Source organism: Podarcis gaigeae (genome assembly GCF_964106915.1).
Source record: "Podarcis gaigeae genome assembly, chromosome: 4".
Lineage (NCBI taxonomy): Eukaryota > Metazoa > Chordata > Lepidosauria > Squamata > Lacertidae > Podarcis > Podarcis gaigeae.
In genome coordinates, this window is record NC_139677.1 from 84,728,192 (window position 1) to 84,741,878 (window position 13,687).

Here is a 13,687-nt window from a genome sequence, read left to right on the forward strand (position 1 = left end):
ATGATGGAGAAGAACTAAAATATGGGAAATCAAGTAATTAAACCGTTCTACTTCACAGGATTGAGGGACGCAGGTGGCGCTGTGGGTTAAAGCCTCAGCGCCTAGGACTTGCCGATCGAAAGGTCGGCGGTTCGAATCCCTGCGGCGGGGTGCGCTCCCGCTGCTCGGTCCCAGCGCCTGCCAACCTAGCAGTTCGAAAGCACCTCCGGGTGCAAGTAGATAAATAGGGACCGCTTACCAGCGGGAAGGTAAACGGCGTTTCCGTGTGCAGCTCTGGCTTGCCAGAGCAGCGATGTCACGCTGGCCACGTGACCCGGAAGTGTCTCCGGACAGCGCTGGCCCCTGGCCTCTTTAGTGAGATGGGCGCACAACCCCAGAGTCTGGCAAGACTGGCCCGTACGGGCAGGGGTACCTTTACCTTTACCTTTACTTCACAGGATTGGAAATGGACATTGGGGCTGTTAAGAGATGCTGTTCATCACTAATTTCCCACTCATGTACATCAGGAGACACTCAGATGGGTTGAGCCTTAAAACAGGGTTTAATTACAGACACAGGAGCCCTTAAAAGCTTTGACAGCATTTTACCTGCCCACATTAGACAGGCTGACACTGCCACTGTCTTTTATTAGAATAAAATAACCACAAATCAGATCAGGGAAGGGAAGCAGGAAATGGAAAACAAAAAAGGGGGAAGCTACAATCTGACAGCAATGCTGTCTAGTTGGCTCCGTAAAAATAAAGAAAAATAGATTGGACAAAAGATGGCACAAAAAGACCTAGAGTGGAAGCAGCAAGTCTTCTCTTGCAGCCAGAAAGAGTTTGTGGTTTTTTGTGTGTGTTTTTTTGTAAGCTTCCCAGAGGTTTCTGGCTGGTTGCTGTTGACAGCTGGATTCTAGACTCGATGGATTTTTGGCCCTTCGAGGTTCTTCTCATGCTATGTTTTTTTGCCAGGCCAAAATGGTTGACCAGTCTGAGGGAATGATAGATAATAATAATAATAATAATAATAATAATAATAATAATAATAATAAATTTTATTTATATCCCTCCCCAGCCGAAGCTGGGCTCAGGGCGGCTAACAACAATCAAAATAATCCAACATTCTAAAAACATTCATTATAAAATTAATTAAAATCAAATTAAAATCAAATTGATGGCAACCATTAAGCAAAATTCTGTGCAGATTGCCAGAGGAGGGGGTCAGGCTGCGCCCTGACCAAAGGCCTGGTGGAACAGCTCTGTCTTGCAGGCCCTGCGGAAAGATGTCAGGTCCCGCAGGGCCCTAGTCTCTTGTGGCAGATGCCATTTATGGCCTTGTCTCAGAGCATGAATTTGCTTGAATTAAGCAGGACTTGTTTGTGAGTAAATCTTAGACTAAGATCTTGGTCACAGAGAAGTGATGTTTCTATGTAATGAGGATAAGGACCTTTTTCAGCCAAGAGCCACATTTCGTTGTGGGCAGCCTTCCGGGGGCCACTTGGGCAAAGCAATGGATGTGCATCTTATATTTGCACAATAGGCTACATTCCAAACAAGCAAGAGTTCCCAGTTGAAGGATACCTTCCAGCCAGGCAAAAGGATCCAAGGAGGTTGTGGCCTATGGAGAGTCCTGAGGTCCAAATAGAGATGCCTGGAGGGCCAAATTAGGTCCCCATCCCTGAGGTTTTTAAGCAGAGGTCAGATGGCCATCTGTCATGAATGCTATAGCTGAAATTCCTGCATTGCAGGGAGTTGGACTAGAGCAGGGGTCCCTTCCAACTCTGCCATTCTATGATTCTATGAACTCTAATGTGGAAGTGAGTATATATAAGGATGTAATACTCGTAAGATGCCAGCTGAATATAATTTATATATGTGGTCAAATGGATTAAATCTGTGTTTTCTTGCAACTGTGACACCGCCTTCAAGCGCTCTATAAATAGCTGTGGTATATGTTTACTTTTTGCCATATTCTTCTGTCCTCTGATACCTAGTTTGGAGGTTCATTATAAGATAATAGCTCTGAATGCAAATGATGTAGCAGGCAGAATTAGTTAATTATCAGCACTTTGAAGTCTGCTAATAATGAGAAATCAGTTTGGTTGCTAAGATCCAGTTAGTTACATGTTTAAGTCACATTTTTTCAAACAAGCTTTGAATTAATAGTGCACCAAAGGTTTCTTCTCAAGAGGAATTGTTGTGAGAATCTGAAAAACTGGCCATGAAATAGAGCAGAGGCTGCCATCTGCTCATCAGAATAATCTTTTTCAGAGTGAACTTGACCTAGCTTTGTCATCTTTGGATAATACCAAAAGAGAGCGTCACAGCATCGGTCCTCTCAATATGTGGCATGAAACGTTATTTGACACAGACTGGGTAATAAAGGAATTAGAGCAGGAATAAAATAAACTCAGGCGGAATGAATTGTACATTAGAGCACTGTGGCCTAAGTGGATGCAATGGGCCTAGTGGGTTCTGTTTGGCAGTGTTAGGGTTATATAGGTTAGCTGATGCTGGGTTCCCCATCTAAGTTTTCCCAGTTCTGTGGATGACCATCTGTCATGGATGGTTTAGCTGAGGTTCCTGCATTGCAGGGGGTTGGACTAGATGACCCTTGGGTCCCTTCCAGCTCTTAAGATTTGATGATGTATAAAGGAAGGAAGACATGAGTAAGTCAAGTGGAAATGGCAACCCTGGTATAGATAGATAGCTGTTGATAAGACAGTATTTAGTTTTAAATATTTATTCTAAGTTGAGAATTCTCCTTGGCCATACCATTATGAAAACTAACTAAGTTGGGGGTACTAGGGTTTTCCTGTTCTAGGCCAAATGCATGATAAAAAGTTTCCCCTTCCGTAAGCACAGACTTCTGGGCATGTGGCATGACTCCATTGCCTGCATTGCTCATAAAATCGTAGAATTGTAGAGTTGGAAGGGACCCAAGGGTCATCTAGTCCAGGCTTCCTCAACCTTAGCACTCCAGGTTTTTTTTGCCTACAACTCCCATGATCCCTAGCTTGCAGGACCAGTGGTCAGGGATGCTGGGAATTGTAGTGTCAAAACATCAAGGGGGGCCGAGGTTGGGGAAGCCTGAGTCCAACACCCTGCAATGCAGGAATCTCAACACATGGTCTCTCATCCAATTTTAAACCATACCAGGCCCTTCTTATCTTTGCAAATGTGCCAGCAGTTTTATTGCTGCACCTCTTACAAAGGTTAGGACTCTTATAAGGCTACCCAGTGGTCTTCATGGAGGAAAGTGCATGGAGCATATGCCAAAATCCACCCTGAGTGGCCTGCATTTGCACAGTTTGTCCAATTGCCAGTGCGGATGACTAATTGAAAGGTACAAGTTTGAGGTGTCTGGTGGATAAGTTGACAGGTTCAACTTAAGTGGGGAGGAGGAGAAACCAGGTTTGAATTCTTCAGACATGAATGCAACAGTTCTGGTGCTAGGAATAGTAACCAGACATCTTTAATTTACCTTGCTGCCATGATAGGTGTCCCTTGTGGGATATGGATTGGAATTTGCTTTTGTGTTCATCAGTAGTGCTGGAAGCAAAAGGTATTTTTCTCCCAGTCCTCTAAGATTTTCCCCCATTCCCCATCATTTGATGGGTGAAAGCCAACCCATGATAGGATTATCACCAGCAACTTGACTCTCATTGTTGGGTACTTACCTAAGATGATAAGAAGAGTGAACCATTATGACTCAGCGCAGGGATGATTGTTTATATTAGTTTCACACATTCTGGTAGTAGACGACTACAGTTGTCACTCAAAACTAGTGGCTCACGTCCCTTTTGCAATAGTGAGAGTTTTCTTTGCACAGAAAGGCTTATTCCATTAGGATGGAATAAAAATATATGAAAGCTCCCCCCCCCCCCAAGTCTTGTGTAAAATTAATTGGAAGGTGGTTTCCACAGCTCATCTAGATACAGGTAGATATCCTTGACTGTATTACCTGCTTCTGTCTTCCTGTTATCTTCCTTTCTCTCCCAGTCCCCTTTTTCACAGCTAAAAAAAAAATGGGGAGGAGATACTCTTAGATGGAAATGGTTTTATCTTTGAACAGTATGTTTTTAATTCTAAGGGCATAGGTTGGGGTGGAAAATCTGCTAGTAACAACCTTGATACTTGGCTAGAAAATATATTTTCTAGATTTTTTAGACTGCTGAAGATTCTAACTGTGCAACATACCCGCTGCTTTCTTTGATTTCAAGGCATGCTAATAATAATAATATTAATAATAATATGGTGATAGTTTACGGAATTTCTATTTCCAAGGGGTTATATATCTGGTTTCTGCCCAATTAAATTATTATCATGGGGCTCTTGCAAAGTAGAACGAGCAATTTGTGCAAAGTTGAGCTGAAAAACACAAAGTGAAAGGAATGCCACAGTTCTCCATGGTCCTTTAAGGTGGGAGTTGCTTTGGCAAATGAGACACATTTTTTAAAACAAAACCTTGCTGGATTGGACCAAAGCTCTGTTTCTGGCAGTGGCTGCCTGGAGGACGCTTCTGAGAGCCTTGCAACTTCTGAAGGCAACAATTCCCTCACTGTTCTCTATCCCCAGCATCTGATATTCAGAGGAATATTATAGGCTTGTAAGTAGTTATTTGTGTGCTTGCAAATGGCTAAAAATTATTGTCTCTGTTTTGTAGATGGCTTGATTTCAAATGTTCATGGTACTTCTCATAGATCACAATGTTGTAATTACCATATGGGGTGGGGACAAGCGAGGCTTGTGGAATTCTGACTTGCCTAAAATCAACTAGTTGCCTTGTGGCTAAGGGGGATTTGAACTAGGGACTTTGGCACACAACTCAAATTTTTGTCTGCTGTGCAGAAATAGTACCACCAAATCCTCCAGGGCAGCCCTTAATCATTCTTCATTCTTTTAAAAGTGCATTGTTACCCAATCTAGATTGGCTCAGTGTTGTTCCATTTCCCAGTATTTAACAAGTCCATTGCTATCCCTTTGCTACACTTGATTTCTATGCCTTGTAGATTGCAAAAGCCCAGTTCCAGTTTTGCTTCAATGGATGTTGCTGCTAGTGCTTCTATTTAAAATTATAGTAGGTTAGTAGGTTTCTAAGAGGCGTCATGATTTATTGGTTCTGTTTTCATCTAGCAATAGATATTAAAATATAGTATTAAAATAAACATTTTGGCATTCACATAATAAAGATATTGGTTTTATTTAGAAACACTGATGAAAGCTTTGGAGGAAGAAACTTTGCTTGTGGGCTCTTGGTTTAATTTTACTAGTGCAGATGATGTCATAATGATGTGAGACCGACGGTGTTTGTTTTCACTCTGGTCGCAGCAGGATGTTCTTTTCAATATTCAGCTGCTTCTTAATGCTGGGCGCAGAGTTATCAGTTACCCATATTACACAAAACCTGACCAAGCTCTTTCAGGATGACTTCAGGAACCTGCTAGCTAAGTCAGAGGTCAGGATGTCACATAATGAGGCAAAGTAGGGAATGGGTTTAGGCAGAATGCCGGATTTTGCCATGAAGCTGCATTGTGCAGAAAACCTGTCTTTGACCAATGGTGCTGTCCAAGCAGGGCTTTGGGGTCCAAGGCCCTATTTAGCGGCATGACCTGAAGGGCTACCGAATGCAGTAGGGTGAGCTTAACCACATTAAGTAAGTGAAGTAATAATTACCGGGGAGGGGGGTTAAACTGTTACCTACAGAGTCTAAGATTACTTATTGCACCGTCTTTCCCCTTTTGGAAGTTTCCATTTTACCAGATATATTTTAAAAAGGAAACAAAGCTCTGGTTGAGAATTACACTGTCATTTGGGGAAGGGGCATGGGCATGAATTGTCCACATCCAAGATGACACATTCCTTGCTTCCTGTCATTTCCTGTGTTCTTGGAGCAAGTTGGCTAAATCCAGAAACTGGGGAGGTGAAGCTTCTGTCAGACCAAAGCTGTCTGTCAAAATAACTTTCCTTAAGTAATTAAAGGACCAGGGGAATCCAGTTCTCACTCTGAAGGCAGCACTTGAGAAGGAGAGAGTTATCCCATACCACTGCTATATAGCTCCGTTGGTTAGAGCATGGTGCTGATATCACCAAGGTTGCTGGTTTGATCCCTGCATGGGACAGCTGCACATTCCTGCATTACAGGGGGTTGGACTAGATGATCCTCGGGGTCCTTTCCAACTCTATAATTCTGTTATCCTATCTTGTAATTCCCTGCTGATAGCAGAGTGGAGATTGCTCTCCTCACATACAGGGCTAGGAAAATTAGGAAAAACTGGTACCAATGGGGATCCCCCCAAACCCCCTCCAGACTGTGTGGCTAATCTCCATGTTGTCTGCTTACTGGGTCCTGGGGTGGGCAGTAGTTTTGACCGATCACAACAGGCCCTGATCCTGGGGAAGCAGTGCTGGGCTAGGTGGCCAGCCTTTGGGAAATTCCCAGGCTGGTCGCTTGGGGAGAAAGAGAGAATTGTTCTCTACAGTGAGCATTTGCAAAGATATCTGGGTGCCTTGTCCCTGTAGTCAAGGAAAATATACAAAGCTCCCTGCTACTTATTAAGCGCAGGTGTAGTTTGGACCTCAGTCACCAGCTTCTGGGTTTCTGTCAGTGACTTTCTGTTGGCCATCTGCCATGCTGCCCTGGAGCTAGATTGTATGTCTGAATTGTGGATAGTATCCAGGTGCTTCAAGTGCTAGGGTGGTCCTTGGTTCAGTTCCAAAGCTGGCAGCTGCTATTTTAAAAATATAACCAAGCAGTTATAGGGTTCTTTAAATTTCAGGAAAAGGTCATTCAGAGTTGACTGACTCGGTGATGCACCAGCAGCAGAGACAACTGCAGAGCAGGTAGAACCTTTGCCATCTTCCTGCTCTGCTTTCACTGCTGCCGCCTCAGGAACGACAAGAGAGATGCTGAAGGAACCTCCCCACCTACCTCTACTTTAAACCACCTGGCCTTGATGCCAGACTTCTTGATGGGTGAGGAGAAAACAAAAAAGTCACTGGGTTGATGTGGATGGTTTTTGGGTGAGGGAGGGGGGTGTCAGTGTTGAGCTTTTATTTTTGTCTGTTAGTGGGTGGGAGTATTGTTTTGTTTATTGTCTGTGTACTGCTAATGTTTTTTATTATTGTTATGGGGTGCTGGTGGGTTTTTTATTTCCTCAATATATCGTATGGCATATTCATAGAACTGTAGAATTGGAAGTTACCACGGGGGTCATCTAGTCCAGTCCCCTGCAATGTAGGAACTTTTCGCTCAATGTGGGGCTCGAATCCACAACCCTGACCTGAGATGAAGGGTCTCATGCTCTTCCGACTGAGCTATTCCTCACCAGATGTATTAATGTGTCATATACCCCTCCCCACTGCTTTTCAAGGTATAGTGTAAGTCACTTGAAGAGCCTTTGGGTGACAAGAAACTAATAAATAAAAAATGTTGAGATGAATTAAGCAAAAGCTTACTTCAATTAGAAAAATTAAGGTCCCTGTCGCACATGCACACACACATACCGAGCACTGAAAATTCAGGGGTTCTGGGTAAACAAATAATGTGATTTAACTGACAAACCTTTGTTTCTCTTCGTTGTTGTTGTTTTAAATAAGAATGCTTAAAGTATTAATAGCTGATAAGAAAGAATACATAAAATACTAACGATAAAGAATCTAACACCCTATCCCTACACCTTTTGGGACCCTAGGCAAGTCCCAAAAGCTCAGGATAAAAGCACAGGATGTGCCCCTTTCCCTTATGTCAACCCAATAGAATTACTTGGAAGTGACCTTTGATAACAGTCCACCCTGATGCCTGCTAATGCTCTCTAACTTGCTTGCTGTTGGGTTCCCAGTGGGTGGTGGAAATGGAAAGTGGCTTTTCAGTGACTCATTCAGCCACTTACCTCAGCCTGTGATCTTACACCTCTTCCAGAATCAGAGGTACTGTGTAGACCAGGCACCCCCAAACTCGGCCCTCCAGCTGTTTTGGGACTACATCTCCCATCATCCCTAGCTAACAGGACCAGTGGTCAGGGATGATGATGCCTGGTGTAGACAAAGCGCTGGAAGTGGAAGAGGGCTGCTGCCCTCATGCCCTGCTTGTGGGCTTCTCGTAGATAGGCATCCAATTAGCTACCATAAGGAACAGGATACGGGACTTTGGCCTGATATACCCGGGCTTTTCTTACGTCCTTAGGATATTGTATGATTTATTTTGTTGATGGAGAAGATTACCGATCAAGTCAAAGTTGGTAGGAGCCAAGCCAGTCTGGCATATTGGCTTGGTTGCTTTCCCCGTCCCCCTTAAGTATACAGAAACTTCAGCATGATTTTATCTTAGGGTCTAGTAAATATGCTTCTGTTTATGTACATTCTAAATGGTTTGGCTTTAATTCAAGCAAATATGTTCTGAATGTTTTACTTCGTGTGAGTTGATATCAAAATGAGGGATGAGAGCAGGCTTCTCAGTTCCTCCCTGTTTACATTACTATTTATTTTGGAGGATTTTATTTTATTTTTGTAAATGGTATTATCTGCACATGCCTGGAACGTGGTGGTGGGGGTCCTCAGTTGGTGGCATTTCTGTCCATTTTCTTATTTTATGAATAAAGTGAAAACAAATAGTTTGAAAAGAGAGAGAAGAGCTTTGCTGCTTTGCACCCTTTGGTGCATAATATTTCTCGGTCAAAAGTTCCATAGTACACTTGATTGAAGCTTTAACCCTTTGACTTTGCTTTTTTATTGCATGTTACTTTGGCTTTAATAAAGTAGCTCTCAAAAACTGTGCACACCCTTTGGCCCCATTTAAAGCAGTGGTTTAGCAGTTAATCTCACTTTCCAGGGAATTCTGGGAATTGTAGCTCTTTGAGGGGACTAGTCTTTTAACAACTCTCAGCACCCTTAACAGATTACAGTTCTATGGATCCTTTGCGGATAGTCATGACTGTTTAAAGTGATGTTACGGTATATTGCTTTAAATGTATACTGCAAATGGGGCCTTTCTACACTTGCTGCATTCTTCACACTGCACCTGAAAAACCCTCTTTATGCATATTTGCCCTCCTGGATAGTAATGCAAGAATTAAAAAAGGAGAAATTGCTTATTATCCCACTGGGGTTACAGTTACTATTTGTGAACGTCCTGAACCTTGGCTGTTACAGGATTTCTTAGTAATAAAGGCTTTCAAAATTGTTCACCTCACCTCAACTACCCTTTCCTCTGCTTGTCTCTCACCTCCCAGTTTGAGCACACTGTTCAGACATTATCACACCATCCAGTTTAGCATGTGAAATTTGAAGCTTTAATGATTTCTGCTTGCTTTTGTACATAACATAGGAGACTTGCCAGGCAAAAATCGAAATGAGACCGAAAATCCCGAACACTGTGCCACCAAAGTGTACCATAAAAAATAATTCTTGAATAAGTTTCCATAAATGCTGAAATCCCCATTAGTTTAATAATCTGAGTTCAGTACCCTGGTATGACCCAAATGCACCAAGCAAAGAAGAGTAGAAAAACTTCTTTGTGCATTTACTATCTTTAAAAAAAAATGAAGAAAAGAAAAAAGATGATAAATTGAGGGTTCTCCCTGTTTCTGAAGTAATGTCCCTATGTCTTCAGAAATGGGTACTTTTTCTACTTGAGCTTGCATGAAGGACTGCTGTTTATTTCTAGTTTTCCCACTGTACCTATTTAACAGCAGAATGCAAGCAAGAATTCAACAGATGCCATTTCCTTTACACTTTAGCTTCAGGGTTCCATTTCCATACGACTTTGTCAAAAAACCTTTGAACATCTGCTGTGGAACACTAGTGTGTTGTAGATGATTCGGGGGTGTTATAAGGTTGCATACACAGTTAATGCGGGGCCTGCTCTTCTGGGCCTCCCTGTTGATTTACATGAACTGAACAAGCAACCTAGAACATACCTCATATTCACTTGCAAACAAGAAGGTGATGGTCAATCTTATTCATTGTTACTGATCTTCCCACTGAAGGAACCCAGCTAAGTATGGAAGGAACCCCTGTGTTTCCTCGAACACGGTTTGAACACTGCATTATAGTATTGTGGTGCGTCAGCTATTGACTCGTTGTCATAGAGGCCTTCAAGGTGCAGAGGCCTTCCAGGAAAATAATGTGGTAATGGAATCCAAATTCAAAAGTTGTCTCAAGCTGTAATCTGTAGTGTTTTAGTCACACTTGATGAATTGCACATCATTTATAACTTTTGTTTAGTCTAAGAGCTGCAAATCCTATCCATTAATGGGCAGTGGTGGTGACAACAGGCCTACTTTTCATTGTTTAGGTCAGGCATAGGGAACCTGTGGCATTTCAGATGTGCCTGGATTACAATCTTCATTCCCCAGGGATGAGACTAAGAGTGCCTCTCCCACCAGATAGCCTTACCGGGTTTATGATCCACCCTGGGTGAGGGGCCACCCCACTCTCCCCAGACCAGCCCTGCTTCATGAGTGGAATGGTCAGGTTTATGAGAGCTCTGAGTGAACTCCTTTTTTAGCATAACTGTCCCTCCCCCCCTTTTCTTTTCCCTCTCCTACTTTCTTCCCCTTTCTGCTCTTTCTCTTGTCATCCCCACTCTTCCTTCTACCCCACCCACTCTCTCTAGCCAGGTGGGGGCAGGAAGAAACTTCCTGAGCAGCTTTGTGGCACGGTTATTCCTGATGATTGACTATGCTGGCTGGCTGGGAGTATCACAAAATCCGGAGGGCACCTGGGTTGTCTATCCCTGATTTAGATTAATATGGGGTGGAATAAGATAATAAGTACCCAAATTAGGACAGGGTTTCTTGATTAACTGTTCTCCTTCTTGAAGATTTAAACCAAGGAGAAAGGGGGCCTGTGGTATATGGAGAGAAGGGTTTTGTCAGTTTTGCAGAGTAGTTAAAAATGGCAGATCTGATCCAAACTGGATATTAAACCTGTTTCCTAACCTAACTGGGAATTAACCCACACAGTCAGCAGTTAATCTCTGCTAGTTTATGAATTCACCACTTAGATTCACCACTATAGAAGTGAAAATATTCATCAGACTTAAGAAATAATAAAATACAGCATTTTTGACCCAACAAACAAATGATAAGGCTGGATTCTCACAGTCAGGCAGCAACTATCTGCATCCTCCCTGTGGTTGTAGTTTGTGTCCTCTCAGCACCAGCTGTTAGGGTTTCCCAAGTCAGCATTGTCATTAGACACCTCTGAATTATCCAGCTGCACTCAGCAAGGGCCATAACAAACACCAGGATGGTGAAGCCAAGAAGCATCCAAACACAGCATGAGTCTCTCCACTCGGGGAACGTTCCTGCAAAGTTCTTTGGGTGGTCAGCTGTTTTGATTGTTGTTGTTCCCAGTAAATAGGATTGGGTGGGGAAGGATGAAGGATTCTGGGAAACTGTGTGCACAGCCAGATGCAGAAGAGGTGTGTGTGTGTGTGTGTGTGTGTGTGTGTGTGTAAAAATCTGGGTAAAGGAAAGCTGGGGACAAAGCTGGGTTTCCCCAAAGATAAAATAAATATTGCCCCACACATCTATGATACCAATAACTAAATCACAACTTGGATAAAACTGAAGAATTGTAATTTAGCAGATTTTGATGGTAAAATTAACACTAGAGGGTGTTGCATGGGGTGTCACTGATATTCAAATAAGAGTTTGTGAGGGGTTTTTCTAAATACCGTAGGTTCTGAGTGTGACCATTTTCAAAGATTTGTTTTTTTTTTTTGTCAGAGTTTGGAGGAAATCCTGTTCTGATCCCTGAAATGATACCTGAATTTCACCTCTGTTCTGAGTACATGAAACTTGTTTGGTTCTCAGCTGGATTTCAAATTTGAAATGGTTTCTTCATTCATATTGCTGTGTGGACAAGGATGGCATGTGGATTCTTTGGTTCAGCTCACACTGTCTTCCTTTCACATTTGCTACAGGGAAAGTTGCTTCTCTCCCATCAGTCCAGAGACATGTCCGCTGGTGCAGTCCTTCCTTTGTCCCAGCAGAACATTCCTTATGGATGGACATGTGCAGCTGAAGACGGGCCTGCAGACCCAGGAGCGACACCTTTTCCTCTTCACAGATATTCTTGTGGTCGCCAAACCCAAGTAGGTCTAGTGCTGAAGAAAGGGCTCTCTGTGATTCCTGATAATTTTCTTTCTTTATAAACTACTTTTCTGGGGTTTGAAGCTCAGAATATTCCTGTAGTTACCTTGTTATTACTATTTATTTAGCCATATTTATTACACCTAATACATGGGGATAGCTACAGCCACTGTTGACTTGGAAGTAAAAAGTGTGTCCAGTTCTATTAACAAGAGTGTACTTTTTGCACATGGCACTTAAAAGGAGCCCTTTTATTTAACTTGCTTAATGTGTCTCTTTTGAGCATTGTTATTTAAAGCTTTCACAAACAAATCCATGTGTAAGAGGAACAACCAGCTCATTTGTTGTTGCAATAGGGCCCTGTACAGTTTTTAGTTACTGCAAATGCAAATGTCATCTAATAATTATTTTAAAAATGTGAGAGCAACCCTGCTTTGCTGAGAACTCTGATCCCTAATTTAAGTATGCATTTTTAGCACCTTGGAAACCCAATCTGTGACTTTGGGCTAATGAAGGCATAACTGTAGTTCAGGAGTCAGTTGCAGCACTGCATTCCATATCACCTCCCATCTTCTTGTAAGAACTTAGCCACAACTGTAGCTGTTTCCAGGGAAGAAGTTTATTGCTTGGGCAGTTGCACTGGTGGCGAGTGCATGAATGCAGCCCATGCAAGCCCATTCATGGTGGGCCTGGGGGTTTGCTATTTTATGATTTCATTGTATTTATTGATTGTGCAATTGTATCTGTATTTATGGTAGTTTTGTTGTATTTTTTTGTATTAATCTGTTCACTGCTTTGGAGGCAAAAAAGTGATATATCAATAAACCAATGATGGTCCTACCTACTATACCAAACTTTCCCAACCTGGTGCCCTCCAGATGTTTTTCACTTCCACCATGGACGATGGGTGTACACCAAATTGGGGAAGGCAGTACAACACTTACTATATGACATCAGGCTTTTTCCTTCTTAGCTTCTTCCTCGCATATAATCACATGTGAAAGAACCCCCAAGGATTGCCTGAAACCACAAGCTCTACAGGAGGCTGGAATGCTAGAGCTCCAGCTTGTAAATTTGATTTAATTTGTGTATGGCTGAGTGAATAATCCAAGCTCAGTGTCAAGCCTGACTGCACACAGACGGCTTACCCAGACTCCTCGGTGCTCTCACCTTCTGTTTCGGAGCATCTTCCAAACAGGTCTTGCTAATACAAGATCATTAAAGCAAAAGGGTATACTCGTGATAACAAAGCAGAGAGTAGTACTGAATGAAGTTTTATTCAGAGCAGACCCATTCAAATGAATGAACATGACTAAGTTACGTCCATTACTATTAGTGGGTCTGCTCTAGTAAAGTTTATATGAATACTACTCACTTAAATAAATCTATTTATGAGATAGTTATCGATAGGAGCTCTCTTTGTTTTTAAACCACTCATTATTAAGAACTAGATAGATTTCCTTACCCGAACTCACTGCCGCTTGAACTTGTCGCAAATGCACTCTGAACCCCAAAATCAAATTAAAGAAGGATTTTATTAGAAATATGAAGGAGGAGACAAGAAGGGAAAATAGGTTGGTACTTTAAGAAAAGAAACATCAAATACCA

General features: G+C 42.3%; 1 protein-coding gene across 5 annotated transcripts in view; it reads left to right on the forward strand.

The window, feature by feature from the left end:
• ARHGAP20 (Rho GTPase activating protein 20) overlaps positions 1-13,687 on the forward strand; it is a 77,472-nt gene that overhangs the window by 38,369 nt on the left and 25,416 nt on the right. For all 5 annotated transcript variants that reach the window (XM_083736716.1, XM_083736715.1, XM_083736719.1 and 2 more), the window contains exon 3: positions 11,911-12,081. In XM_083736716.1, the coding sequence (XP_083592842.1) occupies positions 11,911-12,081 (171 nt within the window). The remainder of the gene's footprint in view (positions 1-11,910; positions 12,082-13,687) is intronic.